Source organism: Leptopilina boulardi, unplaced genomic scaffold (genome assembly GCF_019393585.1).
Source record: "Leptopilina boulardi isolate dan_hultmark-lab unplaced genomic scaffold, ZJU_Lbou_2.1 LbouV2_324, whole genome shotgun sequence".
Taxonomy (NCBI): Eukaryota; Metazoa; Arthropoda; class Insecta; order Hymenoptera; family Figitidae; genus Leptopilina; species Leptopilina boulardi.
Window position 1 is genome coordinate 2,958,276 of NW_026137890.1, and position 21,073 is coordinate 2,979,348.

General features: G+C 30.6%; 1 protein-coding gene across 6 annotated transcripts in view; it reads right to left on the bottom strand.

Annotated features, from left to right (window-relative positions):
- The window catches only part of LOC127284404 (neuronal acetylcholine receptor subunit alpha-7-like), a 152,337-nt gene that overhangs the window by 51,830 nt on the left and 79,434 nt on the right, over window positions 1-21,073 (bottom strand). For 5 of the 6 annotated variants that reach the window (XM_051309811.1, XM_051309808.1, XM_051309810.1 and 2 more), the window contains 5 exons: window positions 19,615-19,724; window positions 19,355-19,535; window positions 11,428-11,503; window positions 8,709-8,903; window positions 6,107-6,193 (listed from right to left, as the gene is read on the bottom strand). In XM_051309811.1, coding sequence (XP_051165768.1) covers window positions 6,107-6,193; window positions 8,709-8,903; window positions 11,428-11,503; window positions 19,355-19,535; window positions 19,615-19,706 — 631 coding nt within the window. In that variant the 5' untranslated portion in view covers window positions 19,707-19,724. The remainder of the gene's footprint in view (window positions 1-6,106; window positions 6,194-8,708; window positions 8,904-11,427; window positions 11,504-19,354; window positions 19,536-19,614; window positions 19,725-21,073) is intronic. The other variant, XM_051309814.1, reaches the window with a different exon arrangement.

Genomic DNA, 21,073 nt, shown 5'->3' on the forward strand with positions numbered 1-21,073 from the left:
ATTTTACTACAGCGCTTGAGTGTGACTGATTGACCAGGGTACTCTCATAGTAATTGTTTTGTTTCTTCTGATTCTTTATTTATTTATTTTTCCTAACTTATAATCTTGTTTTATTTATTGCATTTTTTTCTCATTATTTATATGCTCGTAAAGCTCATTAGCAAATCTCCGCTTGTTAGTACTTATATTAAGTCAAAGAACATGCGTAATTTTATTTATTATAACGTAGAAATATTTTATAGTCGAAATTTTTTTTGTACAGTATTACTGAAGATTATAATAAATATTAAAAAATATATTAACCTTTTCTTAAAAAATATTTGGATTTCTAAACAAAAATAAAATAATATTAATATAATTTCAAAGTCCAAAAACTTCGTAATTTTAAAAAATATTATTAATTGTATTTTTAGATTATTTTTAATTTGTTAAAACAATATATTGTTGTTATTGTAAAACTGTTGTTAAAAATATCTGGAAAATGATGTTTTTTTTAATTATATAACTTTTATTGATATGAACTAAAATAAATAACAGTTCATTTAAAAATTGTTTAAACAAATTATTGTTGCTATTTAAAAACTAGTGTTTAAACGTATCTAAAAAGTTGCTTCTTCCCCTTAATTTTGCAAATAGTTCTGCTGTATATAAATGCAATAGTATCTTAAATTTAAAACTTAATTTTCCACAATTGTTTAAACAATTTAATTTTTTTATTTATTACAGATAAATTTTTTTGAAGACTGGAATTTCTGTTATATGTATTATATTTCAATACCCTATGAATGATTAAATATGAAAATATTTAATTCCGAATACTGAATTTTCAGAAAAATCCGATACATGACCCCGTATTCTCATATGAAATGCCTCATATATATGTACAAAGTTTGAGATTGTTGTCTAAAAAATTTTTAAAGTTAAGATAAAAAGGAATTTTGAGTTTTTGTAGCGCAGCGATATTTAAGTCAATTTTAAAAGGGTTAGCTATATTTTTCGTGAAATTAAATATGTGTACCAAGTTTCAGCTTCTTAGCTCCAAAACTGTAAAAGTTAAGACGGAGGGGCACGCTTTTTTCAGAAATTTCGAATATAGCTATATACAATCTAATTCCAATCGGGTTCGCTATAATTTTCCTTTAATCTACTCGCGAAAATACGTATATGTATGCCAAGTTTGAACATTCTAGCTCCAAAACTGTAAAAGTTAAGGAGGACACACGTTTTTTTTCCGAAATTTCGAGTTTTTGGAATATAACTATATTCAATTTAATTCCAATCGGATTCGCTATAATTTTCGTTTAATCTACTCGCAAAAATACGTATGTACGCTAAGTTTGAGTTCAATCAGTAGAAATGGCTAGGTGTTATTTATTGAAGTTCATGTCAATAAAAGTTATAAAATTAAAAAAAACATCATTTTCCACATATATTTTTAAGCACAGTTTTACAATAACAACAATATATTATTTAAACAAATTGCAATTGTTCTAAAAATAGAATTAATAATATTTGTTTAAGTTGTAAATAAAAAATCTTAATAAACATTTTTTAACGATTTTTCCCTGATTTTGCATTGGGGGGGAGGGTTTTGGGATTAATAATGACCTTTAAATGATAGAATGGCATTCAAATACACTTGGAAATGTGTAATTTTCAAATTTTCGCTTGTATCGCGAAGCTGGTCTGAAAAGTAAAAAAAAATTATCAAAAATTCGTATTTCCTTTATTTCCAATGGAAATGAAGTTTTTGACACCTCTTTGAGTCGACAAATGAATTTCTATTGCAAGAACCTTTCATAATTACAAAATTTTTTGGTGGCTCAACCCTGACTCACGCGTCGTTTAGCGTCACATTACACACAAAAATAAATGCGTGATCCAAACACCATATTACGTTCCACATTTTCATATAACATCTTAATAAACAATTTCAGTCAAGTTACTTTGTCTTTGACATATTTTTTCTGCACTTAATTGTCTTCTTCTGAAACAAGAAAAAAGTTTTTTCTTGAGCCTACAGCACTGACTTGCATAATACGTCTTTATTGTTTGCACAATTCACTACAGCGTATGTGAAAAGTTCGCTGACATTGCTAACAAATACTTACATACAAAGACAGATGGATCTAGTGTAATTAAACAAAATAAACACGATGGCTCAACCTTGACCACTGTCGAACCCTAACTATTCTCCCCTATTATTAAAAAATTCATAAACAAATTATTGGATCTTATTCCTTGAACTTTAAAATTCAAAAATTTTTGTTTTTAAGGACCACCCTAATATATTCGGATGTGAGTCCTGAATATTCAAGAACAGCAGGAAGACGAAAATGCTGTTTTGTTGACTGTAGCCGATTTTTATTAGAAGTATTCGCATTTGCATGACCCTTTCTTGATCAGAGTAGAGGAAACCTACGGAAAACTTCTACTGAATACAGACTTGCACATGCTCTTAAAGAGAGAAAGGACAAAGTCCTTTGGGGATACCCAGGCCCATGTAGGGGCTATAATCCCTTCTAGCTACATTGACCTCAAGGTACTTCGGAGATGGAAAAACGCCTCTTATGACATAAAATTCCTTGTGCTCTTGAGAACGTAAGATAGACGATGTCTAGAGTGCAAGAAGAGGGTGCCTGATGAAATAACGGAGCGGTTAGTTACATTAATCTTGGCCCCGATAACACCCCAACAATAGTGGGCGTGAGTTAGCAAGGACAAGAATCCTGTACTTCTAGCGGGACCACGCGAAAGTTGCGCTCCCAGACCAAAATGTCAGACCGCAGTCTAAAACCACCCCGGTCTCACCCTACCTCCAGACGAGAAGGCGTAGTGTGTTCAAAATTCCCTCTTTAGTCAGCGAAAACACCAGAGTTATGGCGGGTACTGAGGCGTTCACCTATCCAAGTACTAACCGTGCTTGGATGTGCTTAACCTCGGCGATCGCAAGTCAAGGCACTTTACCGCCCAAGTTATACTATCGGTTTATTGAATATTAATTAATCTAAATTACACCGAGAAGACAGGCCGCTGATTAGCGATGTTTTCAAGTTTAACACGTCGGCCATTTTACTCTCATTCTGGTATTTGTAAAGTATAGTTGCGTTCTACATTTTTTTTTTTGTGAAATAATTAAAATGTAAAATTAATAATTGTGGGACAAGGTGTCGTCAAATGGGCGATAAGTTTTATAAGTGGTTTCCTTCTAAGTCGACCCATTATTATTAAAGTTCTAAGATTAAGATAAAATTAGCAATCTTGACTTTCGGTCTTCGTATACTGTGACCGTACCATTACTTTGTCAGGTTATTTAACTATTTTCTAGTTTAGTTATTTTTCATAAAATAACTTAGCGTCGGGCTATATTAAAATTAAATAAGTGTAAATAACGTGTTTTGAATGGAAATAACTAAAATAAAATAATCCCAAAATCTACATTATAATATGCATTTAATATTATATTTAATTGTTAAGTACTGCAGTAAATCCTCGTTAACACGAACTTGAAAAGACCGGAAAATTTGCCTGTTCGTGTTATCGAGGTTGTCATTATAACTAGTCTAACATACTAAAATTCAATATTTCTTGTATTTATAAACATTAATTACAATAATTTATATAAAGAATAGCAAATTTTTATTAGACGATTTGGTAATAGTTTTATGCTTTTCTGTTGGCTAAAATTCCAAAATCAGATGCAATTTTACTTGCTTAGTTTTTAATTAAGGGCCCAGTAAAAAATAAAAAATACAAGAACGTCGGATTGCGGTTACAAGCTCAATAGCTGGTAAACGAATCCATGAGAATCTCGGATACAAGCACTTTTCGGTATCCGAAATGATAATAAGCTTGTAAACGCACTGAAACGGACGACTTTTGTAGGTCTTTTAATCAAGAAAAAACAATTAAATGGATGCGGAAACGATGGAAAATTAAATTAGAAGCAAAAATAAATAATTATTTTTTAAAGAAACGTACATTTAAACAAAAAACAATTATTCTTATTAATTCTAACCTCTGCATTAAAAACATTGTAAAATCAGTGTTTTGTTGGTAATTTTATGTTGCTATTCGGAAAATATGGTTTTCTACCTTACCAACGTTGAATATTAATTTAACGAGGGTTTTTTTTCGAATTTTCTATTTTAATGCAATTTAAAATGATTTAAATAAAAGGGGGAAAGGAAATTAAAAATGAGCACCGTTTTATGTTTAATAATATTTTGATTATTATGAATTGCTTCTGAAATTGGAAAATCGAAAAACCCACGTTAAATTAATATCCAATATCGGTAAGGTAAAATTACCAACAAAACACTGTTTTTACAATGTTTTTAATGCAGAGGTTAGAATTAGTAAGAATAATTGTTTTTTGTTTAAATGTACGTTTCTTTAAAAAATAATTATTTATTTTTGCTTCTAATTTAATTTTCCATCGTTTCTGCATTCATTTAATTGTTTTTTCTTGATTAAAAGACCTACAAAAGTCGTCCATTTCAGTGCGTTTACAAGCTTATGATCATTTCGGATACCGAAAAGTGCTTGTATCCGAGATTCTCATGGATTCGTTTACCAGCTATTGAGCTTGTAACCGCAATCCGCCGTTCTTGTATCTTTTATTTTTTACTGGGGGGTTATGCCACTCTAGGATTTTCAAAAAATCCCTTTTTTTTGCTTTAAATAGTTCCTTAGGGTCTCAGAAATAACATATTGCAGGATTATGGCTCGGAAAAATCTCTAAATAATTTATTTTCGAAGTTCCTTGCAAGGCTGCACGGTACGCGGCGAGCTCCTTTTGTCAGTTCTACGGGGGGTAATCTTTGAAGGATCTACAGCAGGTATACGGCAGATGTTTTCAAAGGCGCTAGTTACTTGCTAGACTATAGTGGTCAATTATATGGTGCAGGCATTGCAGATTAAAGGTATTGTGAAATTATTTAAGTTTTGTACAACTTAAAACTTTAAACGCGTTTATCTCCAAACTACATTTTTCGAGTTGGCCGAACCAACAACTCGTACAATTTCCAACCGATTAGGTTCAAATTTGACACACATCTTTAAAAATACATTTTTTAAGGTATCACGTAGGATTTTTTTTATTCTATATAGTTCATTTGTTATTAACTATTAACTGATGGTTTTTTAGTCGAAATTAGAAAGTTTAACTTTAGAAGTGCGCCATTTGATCATGAATCAATATATCGAAAAAATCCTACGTGTTACTTTAGCTATTGTAATATATAATAAAAAAAAATTTAGATACTCAAGATATTCCAAAATTTACAGGAGCAGTTAGTTCGGCCACGTACCCCTTGAACCATAGAGGAGTCGAAGAACGACCGCTACAGCGCCACCATTCTTCAAGAAATATTTATAAGAAATTATTTTTTTACACCTAAAAAGATGTATAATAAACTTCTTATATTATATTTTTAATTGACTTTATGGTTTTTCTAAAAAAAATTCACATAAAACACCTATTTTTTCGGTCTCTAGAGTGGCATAACCCCTTAAAGGTTTAGGAATATCAAACTTTTCTGAGATCTAAGATTTTGTCAAATTTTTGTTACTCCCTTTGTTCTAAAATTATTAATTTTGTTTGAAGGACAATGCTCGTTTACTTTATAATACACTGATATTACTTGAAAATGCGATATCTTACTAATTATTCGCTTTAAACTTTTACACTGAATCACTGGAATCCAGAAAAAAATTAAGAAAAGGCCTTTAAGTGTGAATCTCTTAACTTGTTGGCTTCTATACAACGTAATTTCATAAATTATTTAGAAATATAGTTCGCGTTAACCGAGTTGAAAAGGGATTAAGGGCCTTAAATATTGTTGGAATTTCCTGTTAACCGAGGTGCGTTCAATGCAATTTACATAGGGCTTTGCCGAGACCGAAATTTTTGTTCGTATTAACCGGCTGTTCGTGTTATCCGAGTCTGCATTAACGAGGATTTACTGTATCTTATTGTATTAATAACAAAAATCAATACTATTACTATTAATTCAATATATAAGTCATAATTTTATTTTTCGGATGTATTTATGATCATATTCAGGATCGTAATTATGATCGTAATTACAGTCGTCGTGATTACCTAATAACGGTACAGCATCAGATGTTGCAGGCATTGTCTCAGCTACCATGTTTAAGAACACCGTAAGTGACAAAAGAATAGTCACTCCTAAAAAACAAAAAATGTTTTGAAACTTTAGTAACATTCTTTATAATATGAGAGATATTATTATTATTATTATTTATTATTATTATTTATTATTATTATTATTATTATTGTTATTAATATTATTATAATATAATATAATTATAGAGAGAAGATGTCTTTTTAAATTTTGTGGCCTATTGGCTTATATTTATTTAATTACATCAAAATTTGACGCGTTTCGACACAGTATTCTGTATCCTCATCAGAAAAAAACAAAACAAGATAAATAATCTGTAAAAAGCCAATAGAATACATAAGTTTCTACGAGAAACATTTTGGCAAACTATTTTATGGTGTACATACCAAGTATTTTTGAAAAACATTTGAAAAAAAATTTTTCATAACCTCAAAAGGGTTTGTCAAAACTTCTTACAAAAAAGAAATCAAGAGAAGTCATACGGAAAATAAAAACCATTGTGTCCCAAGTAGAAATGTGCCACTGGCATAGTACTGACCCAACACTGCCAGTCAGTATAACAGTACTGACTGCCGTACTGGGTCAGTAGTGGGCCAGCCCTGGCTGGTAACGCTCTCCAGTACTGATTTTGTCCCGCTCACCAGTACTAACGTAGTACTGGAATAATACTGGCATAATACTGGTAAAGTATTCATCCGGAGTTAAAATCTCATTTTTTTACAAAATACTATATAATTCTCTTTCCATTGCAAATTTCATCCTTATAAGCTTATTACTCCCATTTTTACCACAAAAAGGTAATGTGAGGGTAATAATAGTTAATTTAATTTAGAATATATAAACTACTATTAATAATAAATAATTGAAATAATAATTATCATATATGTTAATTAAATTATATTATTTTTAATAAATTAATTTACAAAAAATATTTTTGTGTTGTAATTTTTTTTTAATTCATACTATTTAATTTTTTTTACTTTGCACTTATACTTAATTAATTATTATTTAATAATTAATATTACAGATAAACAAATATTGTACTTATAACACTTAAAACTAAGAATGAAAAATCTCGCACGCATGAGGGATCGAACCCTAAACCCTAAGAACGCAAGTCGGATACGCATACCGCACAGCCGCGCTGGCTTGAAGTGCTGACTTGAAGTAGTTTACCCTAATGCAAAAGTTTTGATTTCGAAGACCGTATTATCTATTGATCACGAAAATAAAATGTATTTATTCTTGAATTTTTTTATCTAAAGTAAAAAAGTATTGGAAAGAAATTAATAAACATATTTTTTAATAAAAAATCATCGTTTTCTACCTATTGGAATAATTTAAAGACTTTTTCATTTAATGTTTTTTTACCACCGACATAGTACTGATTCGGTGTGAATGACAGTGTTCTGCCAGTACTGGTTTTAATATTTGTTTACCTTCGATATAGTACTGATTCGGTGTATTAGTCAGTACACTGCCAGTACTGAAAGTCAATACCGACGGCCAGTATTGGATCAGTACCATACCGATGTTTAATTACGGCGAGCTACGGACATTTCTACTTGGGGTATAAATAAAATCATGTGTAAAAATATATAAAAAACGTGTGTAAAAAATATATAACAAATATAAAAAACATTTCCTTAATTAATAGATACAAGTTTTTTGTCACGTTTTTGACATGTGACACATTTTTGTCTTCCATAGAGTATATCAGTCTAACCACGTAAACTATAAACCTTGCCTTACCTTCTACACATTTGCCTAACCCTTCTATATAGACTGATATACTCTATGGAAGACAAAAATGTGTCACATGTCAAAAACGTGACAAAAAACTTGTTTTTCTATTAATTAAAGAAATATTTTTTATATTTGTTATATATTTTTTACACTCGTTTTTATATATTTTTACACATGATTTTATTTATACACAATGGTTTTTATTTTCCGTATGACTTCTCTTGATTTCTTTTTTGTAAAAATAAAGAAGTATTTACTTCATACATTATAATGTAATTATATTAATATTATAACTTATTACAACTTTAGTAACATTCTTTATAATATAAGACATATTACATATGTCCGAGGAGGAATTTACTAGTTAAAAACGTGTACACTTGACTACCGGTATTACACCTCATATTACCCTTATTACTAAGTATTACACGTTATTACAGAGTATTACAGAGATATTACAGAGTTTTTTGCGTTATTACAGCACTGTAATAACGCATTATTACACGGTATTACACGTTATTACATAAATATTACAGTAAGAGTGTACACTTGACTACCTGAGTATATTCCCCCTCGCATATGTCTTATTTATTTAAGAATAATAAACATAGCCAGTCTATAAGCAGTTAAATTTCACAATTATTAAAGAAACACTATTAATTTAATGAATTTTCAATTTACTAGGTGACAATATTTATTCTATACTTAATATTTTGTATGTCTTTTTATTTTAACATTTTGTGCTTGAAATAATGGTAAACATGTAAATTGTAAAATACTTTTTACTTGAAAATTTATATTGAAAATATTTACCGAGAGACAGTTTTTCACCAGAATCTGGTGGCAGAGTGAAGCCTAAAACTGCCATACTAGCAATCAAGACACAAGGTACAATTAAATTGAAGAAGTAGTACAGAGTTCGCCTTCTTATCATTACAACAAAAGTGATATCTATGTATGGCTCTGGACAACAATTGTAATAGATTTCATTTCTCTTTCCAGGTACTCCTAATACAAAAATAAATAATAAATTAGAGTTATGCGACAAATATAATTTTTACAACGTCGGTATTCATCATAAATATCAGTGGAAATTTTTATAATATATAGGGGAATGTAGTCATGAGTGGACCACCCTGGAAAAATTATCTTAAAATTCATTAAATATCATACAATTTAAATATTCATTGAATAATTATTTATTTAAAATACTTTTCAATGAAAATGAAAAAAATCAAACATTTTAATCATTAAATTCTGTTTTATTGTACTGTTTCGTGACTTTTTGTAACATTTTCCTATTTTATATGAAATTGGAACAAAATACCATTTAAGTACAGAAAAAATCACTTTAAACTAACTTTAGTGACGATTTGCATTCATTGAAATGTCAAATGTGTAATTAAATTGAAAAATTTAAGTGGTCCACTCATGAAAATAGACGATTTAACTAGTAACAATAGATGTATCCTAGTATAGTCGAATTATGATTGTGTGTGCGCTCTAAATTTGAAATACGTAAAAATCTTATTTATTAGAAATGACTAGCCACTTAACTTAACGTTAAAGGAGACTAATCTTTAACGATTTTATTAAGATAAAATTTAAAAATTTGAATATTATTAATACAATTTAACTAAGAAACATAAATTATTCTACAAAATAAAAAACCTAAAGAAATTAATTAATTTTTCTAAATTCAATTTAATCTAAATAAAATAAAATTTAAATATTTCTTGTAAAATATATCAATAAACAATTATGACTATACACGGAAAAACTTTGTTCAAGAATCATTCCTAAATTTGTTCAGGAACTGAGGATATGAGAAAAATTCTGCAAAATTTACAGAAAAATACAAAAATCATTCAAGAAAATACTTGTATTTTTATAAAGGTAGCTGAGAGATGTAAAGCGGAGTTTTTGGACTCTCGAGGACGTGGGATCGAGTCCTCCCAGAGTAAATTTTTTTTCTCCCAAACGTAAAAATTTATTTTAAAACAAGTTCAAGACTTTCTGTAGTGAGTTTAGGAAGTTGTCTTGAATTTCTCTACAATTCTTATAGAAATACTGCTTAGAATTTTTCAAAGAAAATATAAATAAGATTTCTTAAATTATTCTCATATCCTCAGTTCCTGAACAAATTTAGGAATGATTCTTGCACAAAGTTTTTCCGTGTAATATTTTTTTTTCTAAAAATTTATTATTTGAAATAGGAAAAACTTGTATTAACGCTTTAATTAACTGTCTAAAATTTTGATGCTATTTCGAGCAAAAATTTAATTGTGAACTTTATAAAAAGTATGTAGTCCGTTATGTTCATTTCATGAACATTTTGTTTCCTCGTTGTGTGACGCAAAAAATTTGCTTCCTCGTGGAGGAAGTAATCAATTCCTTTAATTCATTTGAGTTTCCCTATCAAATAACTCGACCGACGCTCGGACGCACGCTCTAATGGTAGTCGGGTAGCAGTGAGCCGCCGTCAAGTACTGCTACTTGACTGGTAATAGAGCGTTCGTCCGAGCGTCGGTCGAGTTATTTGATCGGGACACTCATTTGATTGATTTAAATTCATTAAAAGTAATAAAATTTTTTGAAAAATTAAAAATTTATTTATTTATTTAAAAATTTATATATTAATTTTCATTAATTCTTTAAATTTCAATCAAATCTATATTTTATATATACCAATCGATTCGTCTTGACGCAAGGAATAAGATTTTATTGTATATCACCTTAAATTTTGCTATTAAAAAATTTTTTTATTAAAAAAAAATTTTTGAAAAAAAGCGAGTGGATCCATTAGCTTAAATATTCATATCATTACAAACTGATAGTTTCATTATTTCATAAAATACTACTTCATATTGCGGATAAGTACTTTTAATTTCTCACATACTTAATGAAATCCAAAGGTATTATTTAAGAGCAAATGAAAGGCGTCAATTAATAAGATATGAATTCGAAAAGTTACGACCTATGTTTGACAATTTATACGTATAGATATTCATATCATGAAGCCATTGTTGATGGTCGGTTTTCTTCTTTTTTATTTTGTACTAATAACTAAATGTGTGTATGTTGTGTATCGAATAATTATACTTGCGAAATTACATTTTACAACGATTAATGTATTGAATGCTTTTATTGATTTAAATTATTATATTGCAATGAATATCCGTTAATTATATTTATTTATGTTATTAATTTTAATTGATTTTTACACTGAAAAAAAAATTATTTGATTCAAATACTCAATTACTTGAGTATTATCAAATAAATATTTATTTGATAATAGTCAAGTAATCGAGTATTTGAATCAAAATTTATTTAATAAATTTTTTTTTCAGTGTATCAATCGCAAATTAATTAGATTTAATTTCTTTCATTCATTCACATTTTGTTCATTATATTAACCTTCATGATAAAAATTGTGTAACTAAAATATTAGGTATATATTTTGGCAGTTTTTTTCCTAATGAGAAAAATAAAAGAACTTACACTATAATTTCTTAAAAATTTGATAACATACCTAATAAATCCCATTCCCCGTTAGTAATAAAGCTACTGATATCTCCACCTGATTCATCTTGTAATTGTAAGTCCAGCTGGAAACAAAAACAATATGTAATATTATAAAAGTTTAATATTTATCACTTTGCTACAAATAATTATGACGAATCGTAAAATAGCAGACCATCCGTAATTATTAGGCAACATTACAGATTTAATCTGGTCATCCGAAATGATTCTTGAATAATACAAAATTTTTATGCGTAAAATCTTGAATAAATCTGCAACAACCCGTATTGTTTCGCACGGTGGGTCCGAACCAAGTTCAACCCAAAGGTCGAGGCACTTCAAATTTTTTTGTAGATTTCTATTCTATTATATCTCCTCCCACACAGCATCGAAACTTTACTAAATATTTATTAAAGGTCTAAGTGCAAACTACCGATATTTAGTTACAATATTTAGTAAAGGTTGAATAAATATTAAAATGTCCGCTATGATTAAATGTTTACACGTAAAAATTTTGTTCAAGAATTTCTCAGGAGTTTTTGTTATGAATTCAAAATAAGTTTTCTTGACGCCGCGACTATAATATCTCAGTCACTGTGCGTGCGGCATAAGGCAGTTATCTTGAGTCTTCGTAGTTCGAAATCTCAAGTTCCAGTACTCACGCAGGCAAATTTTTTTCTCGCAGTTCATACTTTTCGATTCTTAAACGAGTTCGGGAATTTTTGGTTGAAAATTCAATAAGTTGTCCAGAAATTCACTACAGTTTTTCCCGAAAAGCTATAAATAATATTTCAACCTACGGTTCTGCAGCAATTCAGGTATTTTTCCCATACCCTCCGTTCTTGAATAAATTTGAGAATAATTCTTGAACAAAGTTTTTCCGTGTAGAGTCAAAGTTGACTAAACATGTAAATTAAATGTTCGTTAATAATGTTGGGTGTGAAAGTTGACTGAACATTTAAATATAATGTTCGTTAACTGTTCAGTAAAAAAAATAACTTAACACGATGCGCATTACTAAAGTAAAGCACCTACGGCTGCGCAATACTTTTTTTGGCCTCTCAAATATGGTGCTCAATGAATATTTGAATATTAATCGTTTTCCATAAAAAATATCAGGAATCATTATTTTATTTTCACCAGTATTTTCGCTAAACATTTAACAAGCATTTCATTTAAATGTTCAGTCGAACTTAGCGCTAAACATTTAATTTAAATGTTCATTCAACTTTTGCTCAAAACATTTAAGACCAAAAAGAAAAAAATCATTAGACGTATTTTTAAGAAAATCGAGTTTTTGTATTTTTTATTCTAAAATCACTGCTACTAATTTTCACCAAAAAGTTTGAACATAATTTTTTTTACCTATAGCAGTATTTTTACTAACATAAAAGTAGGGTCAGTTGGGGTGAATGGGGACAAGAGGTTTTGGAGCTTAATTTACAGTTTTAAAATTAAGTTCTACGTCAATATTTTGACCTCAGATCACCTGCAAGAGGTTTTGAGTATTTCCAAGCTTTTATCTTGACAATTGTCAGCATGATAATTCAAGTTATCGCTCAATGCATAAAAACTTGAAAATCAAAGTCAAACTGTTTCAGTATTTTGTCTCGCAATTCAAAGAAAACAGACTTAAAAATCATACCAAATTTTTTTCTTATTCCTTATGACTCCCATAACAGAAATTCACTTGAATTTTTGATTTTTGTCAATTTGATTAATAATGACAAGCTGTCCCCATTTACCCTGAGTTTTCAAATTTTTGGGGTAAATGGGGACAGCTTGTCATTATTAATCAAATTGACAAAAATCAAAAATTCAAGTGAATTTCTGTTATGGGAGTCATAAGGAATAAGAAAAAAATTTGGTATGATTTTTAAGTCTGTTTTTTTTTCAAATGCGAGACAAAATACTGAAATAAAAAAAAATAAAAAAATTTTAATTGGTTCAACTATTATTATATATCTACTACAAATTTTTTTTCAAGTTTTTTCATCCCTTAATACAGTAATATACTTAAGGTATCACATCGGCACTAATCGGAGTCAAAAGTTTGTAGCTCGCATTACTACTTCCCGCACTATACTTTCGCCCTCAACTCCCTATACTCTCAGCCCATACTGTACCTACTTCTACAAATACACTCGTACACGTATACCCCACACTAGCAGCGATTGGAAGGAGTAGGAGGTTTGACCATAGAGTTATTATAAATAGAGTGGGGAAGGACTGTACCTAATCGTCCGCTGCATAGAAAGAGAAAGACAACCGAAACCGTATATCTGTCCTCTTCTGCTCACGCATGAGCAAAGCATTGGATTTTGGCAGTGACAGACTGCCTACTCACGAAAATTCCTTTGCTTTACGCATGAAACGTGGTAGTACTTTTTTTATGTTGTTATAATTATTGAAAAATGCGAATAAAGTGTGTGCTTTGTAAGAAGGAACCTGTTCCTTCAAATTCAAGTCGCAGTTTTCAGTGTTTTATTATTTTTATAACAAGTGAATGAATGCGTTATTTTCAAATATAAAAGATATATGAAGAGATTTAACGTTAAATTAAAAAAAATTTAAATGGTTGGATTTAAAGTTGAATAAAATATGAATAAAAATACATTTGAAAACCACGTGTTTCAGTCACTCGCCCGCGCTTGCGCAGTGACGCATTTTTAGAGAAGGACAGAACTACGGTTTCGGTTTTCTTTCTCTCTCTTCGGGCGTCTCATCGCCACTTACTGTGGCTCCTATACCTTCCCCACTCTATTTATAATAACTCTATGGGTTTGACAACGTCGCTATAAGTCTCGCTTTGACTACTGTGGACTACTAAAACTAATGTTACCATCCTGCGATGTTGCCACATCAAAGTGGCGGGTGTGCTATATATTGCAAATGACGTCATGAAATAGAATTTTTAATTTATAATTACAAATAAACGGCACGGTAAATTATAAATTTCTTTGTATATTTCAGTTCCAAATTTATTCCTGAATTCAACATTAGTCCCGTCTCCCATGCAAAATAAGCAACTTTGATTGCTAATATCTCTGGTTTCGTACGGCGAAAATTCATCATATTTTGCAAATTTGTCAAGAATGATAATAAGAACATATGGTAAAATTTTCAAGAAAATCTATAGAAAACGGTTTTACCGATGTGATACCTTAAGGAAAATTTTTTCTTAAAACTTTCTTAGAAACTATGCTGTCCCCATTTTACCCCAAATTTTATAAAATTTTCTAATTCTTGGAGTAAATGGGGACAGTCAATTTCATGCGTTTAAAGCTTATCTAAATTTTTTTTCTGCTGCATAAAATTAACCCTGGGAACGTAAATAACAACTTAAAAAAATAAACCTGCCAATATTATACCTTTTAAAGGAAGTAACTTACGTAATTTGTGAAAAATAGCGATTTTGTCCCCATTTACCCCAACTGACCTTAAATGATCAAATTAAATTTATGTTTTAGTAATAATTATTTATTTGTTTGTAGAACTATAAAAGTTAATGGAAAATTGAAAACAGAAATTATAGTAAACGTTGATTAAATCATTGTTTTTTAGACATGAAGGCTGATGTTATATTCATATATGGCGTGTAATGGTCAAGAAGTATATTCTGGATGATCTCGTCATAGTTAATATTGAAAAGTAATGATTTAATCAGCGTTTACTTTATTTTCTGTTTTCAATTTCCCATTAACTTCTGTAGTTCTACAAATAAATAAATAATTATTGGTAAAACATAAATTTAATTCCATCTCATAGGTAAAAAAATAAAATTATGTTTAAATAGCAATTTATCTGAAAGGTACCCAATGGGCACGGGCATCCGCTGAATGTCCCAAGGACATGCTTTTTGGAACGTTCTTGGGACATTGTTAAAAAGACGTTCTAAAGATATCCTTAGAAAATCCGAGAAAATCATCCTATTGATGTCAAAAGAATGAAATAAAGACGTCCCACAGTGGGAAAAAAATGACCCTCTGTGGACAAAAATCTACCGACAACACAAATCTTAACCGATTTTAATATTTTTTTTTTTAAATACTCGGAGAGGTTTTTCCTGTAACGCACAACTGCGATAAATTTGATTTATTTCAAACTAACCTTAAAAATGATACCTATATATAAAATTACGTTATTAGGATGGTTTAAAAAATAAAAGTGATTAATTTTGATATAGCAGAGAGTATTGTGAACCCTTTTTGATCACTGAATGCGAATTTGACATTAAAATTGCAAAATTTTAAAATTCAAAATGGCGGGTGCAATATGGCAGGCAATGTTTTATAAAAGTCACCAAATTCACTCGAAAGTTGTAATTCAGGGGTTTTTAAGGTCGCTGATTACGAATCTAAAGTCAAATTTCAAAAATTCAAAATGGCGGATCCAATATGGCGATCAAATTTTTAAAAAGTTATTAATTTTTTATTTTATATCCGCTATTTTGAATTTTGACAATTTAACATCAGATTCGTCATCAGCGACCCCGAAAACCCCCGAGTAACAAGTTTTAAGCAAATATAGTGAATCTCAAATTTTTTTTGGTCGCCATATTGGATCCACCATTTTGAATTTTGGAAATGTGACATCGGATTCGTAATCAGCGACCCAAAAAACCCCCGTGTAACAACTTTCAAGCAAATCCAATTAATTTTTGATTTTCTTATCCGCCATATTGGATCCGCCATTTTGAATTTTTGAAATTTGACTTCAGATTCGTAACCAGCGACCTTAAAAACCCCTGAATAACAACTTTCGAGTGAATTTGGTGACTTTTATAAAACATTGCCTTCCATATTGCACCCGCCATTTTGAATTTTAAAATTTTGCAATTTTAATGTCAAATTCGCATTCAGTGATCAAAAAGGGTTCACAATACTCTCTGCTGTATCAAAATTAATCATTTTTCCATTTTTTAAACCATCCTAATAACGTAATTTCATATATAGGTATCACATTTTTAGGACATGTTTGGTACATTCTCAAAACAAAATCCTTTTTCGGTGAATTGGCCCATAAGGATCAATATATATGACTAGTAATCGCGATATACTTTTTTTTGCCTATTTGGATCAAAAAATAATTCTGATGAATTATACATACTTCGTAGCCTAATTAGGCTACGAAGTATGTATAATTTTAATGCAATATTCATTTTGATTATCAAAGATTTTAGAACTTTTTAGTACATTTTTCTTTATATATTGAGGGTATGAGAAGGCCGTTCCTTGGACATTTTCAGCATATATTTGGTAAATTCTCAGGACATATTTGGGACATTCTCAGGATATTGTTGGAGCATTTTTAGTATACTTTGAAAACCTTTAAGGAACTTTTTTTGACATTTCAGGGATATTTTTAGGACATTCTAGGGACCTTCTGAAGACTTATTTAAGACATTTCAGGGACAATTTCAGGATACTCTTAAAACGTTCTAGAGACTGTTCTGGGGCAGAGATAGAACATACTTTGGACGTCGTTAAGTCTTCTTTTTTATGCCTTCGGAACATTGAAGCAATATCCTAGGACACTTTGGAACGTTCTGAAGTAATCCTAAAGATGCGTTGATTCCCACAGGGTAGTATCTTGAGCAAACAATAATTTAAAAAATCAACTTTACATAAAATTTATTCAATTAATCTTTCTTCCTTTTGGTTTTAAATTACTCAAAAAAATAATATCGTAATTAAAACAAAAAAATTTGAAGAGCTCAGACTTTTAGGTGGTAGTTATTGCTTAGTAGCAGTGATTTTAGAATCAAATTTTACAAAAAAAAATTGAAGTGTCTCGACCTTTGGGTTGAACTTAGTTCGGACCCACCGTGTTCGTTGCAATGTGAAAAATGTTTTTAAGAATGGTACAAAATAATTAAGTTGATTTAACCCTTTGTCTGGCCAGTTGACCGTGATCTACAAAAAGCGACATTTCAGTCGCCTGGTGAGGACAATGGGAAAAACATTCTACAGTGCTGGAGTGGAGATAACCCAGAGCAGGTTAATTAATAATTATGTGAATAAGTGGACACATGATGATCAAAGTTACCCTATTTAAAAAATGATGTAAAAATCGTGGAAAAGTTGTGTTTTACATGGTCCTATACGGAAACGTACCCGGTTTAAGTCTTGGTTTTTGGCATGGTTTATACTCGGGCCTTATAAAGGAACATGTCGACTGATAACCTGATCTATATTGTTTGTACCTGTATGATTTAAATATTTTGATATGGTTGCAAATTAGTTTTATACGAAACGTACAAAGTTTTATCTGGTTTAAGTATGTGATTTTTCTAATATTTCAATCTGGTTCACACCCAGTCGGACTATGTGAAATTAACCAGGTTTTTGTTTTGGTTTCTTAGGCGACTTTTACATTAATCTTATATGAGAGAGTGGATACGACTGCAACCTGAGCTCAACACGTTTTTTTACAGCAACATTTGTAACTGGTTTCTAAACTTTTTTATAAAAAAATGTACCAAATTTTTGTCCCGGTTTTTATTACGGTTTTACATGGCTTGTAAATGGAATAAACTAACGCCTTGTCGACTGTTGTCCGATACTAAGAATTATGTATGAGAAAAAGAGATTTGGAAAGCAAAGGTTAAAGTAAGAACGTTTACGGTGCAAGGGAGGGATACCCCAGGACGGTACTGCTGGAAATGAGCAAGTTGGCTTCCCAGCGTCGAAATCCAGTGACAACAGTGCTACAGTATTGGACACCTTGGGTACTGCAGCATCCAATGCCACAATAAGGAGGATAGACCACGGGGGCACTCATATTTTTATTGTTCCCCAGGTCCGTTTGGAAAGACTTGAAAGCAGAAGAAGAAGCGCTTCAAGCGCTTCTAATGTCAGCAGCGGAAGAAGTTTGATTCCGTCTGACCTAGAAAAGGCGACAATTGAAAAAGAACGCAAGAAGTGTTTAAAGCTTAGGCAGAAGGAAGCTGAGTGTCTTTAGAGGTTACCAGTTTACTTGGAAATCAGAGAAAATGAGAAAGTGGATGCCTCAGTTCATTTAGTGAGTCTGAGACAACTATGAGTGTGGTTAAAGGGGTCATAGAACGATGGAATCAGAGTTGTCATAAGTGGGAGTGGGTCGAAACTCGGTTAGGAAGACAAACTAGGGATTTCTTAGGCCTAAAACTCAAAAGGAACTTTGCTGTTAATCTCCTAATACTTAAAAAAATCTAAGTTAGAAGTGTGGTTCGTTTGTTCACGGGATATGGCTTACTGAACTACCATCAGCATAAAATAGGTAGAGAAATGTCACCTAGGTGCTGACTGTGATTCAAATGAAGAATAATCATTTAACATCCTATGTCACTGTCCTATGTAACTTATGACAGTTAAATATCAATACTGGGAACAAGCCTCTGTCCCCATACATACTCGAAAACTAGACTTAAATATTTCCCGTTCTCGAATCGGGCTTAACGCATTGCAGTTCTAATGTTAATGGGATTGCATTTGTGTTAGGTCCAAACTCATTCTGAAACGGCACTAAAACAAAAGAAGAAAGCTTTCATTCTGATTTCGATTTTGTAATAGTCCTCAAGAGTATGTATTTATATGTGACGCTTCACGAGAAAAGGGACCTAACGCGACAAAACAGAATTTTACAGGAAAGGAGTTTAAAGTCGATCGTTTACAATAACAAGTATACTAGTAGTAGTGGTGGTAGTGGGAATTGTTTCCGTAGTCCGTGCTGGAACGCGATTGACATGGTCATGTTTAAAGCTTTATTACAAAAAAAGTAATTAAAAAATACAATTTTTGACTTTTGTATATGAAAAAGCAACTTAAATGCTATATCGATTCGCATATAAGACTGGAAATTAAGTTTTTGTCGAGTTAGGTCCCTTTTTCTTGTGGAGCGTCACGTATGTGTTATGTTTCAGATATAGAATTGTTAATGTACTAATGAGTAAGTACCTGAAATCCATCATACGTCCAAGAACCAAACTTCATCTCGCATTTTTGATCGTCAAAAGGAAACCAAGTAATGTCTATCTTGCAAGTACTCTTGAATATACCAGGAGGCACGTATAAGCATGTCCCATTGCTTTTGACAACAACGTTTGTTGGATATGTACCATCAAATCCTTCATCCGCACTAGAAATAATAAATATAGTAGATAAACATTCAATAAATATTTTCAGTAAGTTAAAGAAAACATTATGAAATAACTTGCCTATTGTACATAAGAACGTCAGGCTTCCACAAGCGATGTGGAGGTATCCTGAGGTCCCTTACACCACCATATTCAGAAATGTTCCACCTCATGTTAACGTCATTCCACTCCTAGGAAACAGAATGAATTTCCTATTAAGCAATTCGATTACTTTTTTTATTTATATATATTTTATTTTGTATGTTCCTGAGAAAATTCCGTAATAATTAAGAAGAATCAACTGAATTTCATCAATTTGAGATGAAGATATAACCTTTCAATGTATCTTGGGGATTAAATTAGTTGTGTAGTTTTACATGTCATGTACATTTTTCAAACTATCCTAAAATTGTTTTGTTAATGAAGAGGTGCAAAAAATAAATTTAATCAAATTATTCTAATTCTGAATATTCAAAAAGAAGTGCACTACAAAAAAATTAACCAATTTTATTAATTTTACTTTCCACATTTATTCTTGAAAACTTTAATCAGCAACCAAGCTTTTGTATAGGGCAGACTGGTCGAACATATTTTGAGCTCGATTAATCATGTCAACCTATATTTTTTCGCGTTCTTCATTTCTTTAAAAGCGTTTTTTGGCCATACTTTTCAAAATGTTTGCTTTCACCTAGAGATCCTCAAGGAAGAGTTGACGCATGTTTCCCCTTCCACTACTTTTATTTTATCATTTACTATTAGTTAAAATGAGTTGGATCTTTTAAAATGCCTTTAATAAAAACCATTTCAAACAACCGTGCTCATTTCGAACCAATCAAATAAATTTTGGATTAACTTCCGATTCCGGTTACCCTCTACCAATCACAGTTCAGCTCGACTTGCGTCAACTCTCCCTTGAGAATCTCTAGCTTTCACCTATATGTAGATGTTTTTCTTTTATTTTGTAGAGTTTTTTGATACGCATCTTTTGATCTATTAGCAAATACACTCGAATCTAGGTATAAGCAATAGTTCGAGAGGTTGCCGCTGAAATCGAACACTTAAATACGCAGAAGAGAGCCTAAGTCCAATTTTTTTAATTCCCCAAGAAGGTATGAAAAAAATTAAGTTTTTAATTCCCCTTTATGATAGCTATAACTTAAACATAACCTCGATTTCGACTTGCGATTAATATTTTAATAAAAATTTAAAAAATATAGAAATAATTTTCTAAAAGTTTCTTAACAACTATTTTTTAAAGTGAAAACCAATTTAAATAACATAAAAATATCATCAATATCATTTATCTTAACCCTGACATAGAGTTAAGCTAAGTTCATGAAATTGATTACCAAGGGGTTTTTAAAGTCGCTTATGACGAATCTGATGTTAAATCGGATTTGAATTAAACTTAATACTAAAAGCCTCGAATAACAATTGTCAATCTTATCTCAACTTTAAAAATTTTTTTTTCTTACGGCGGCCATTTTGGATGCGTCAAAAACTTTTCAGATCCCGAGTAGAAAACGAGTAGTGCAAACAT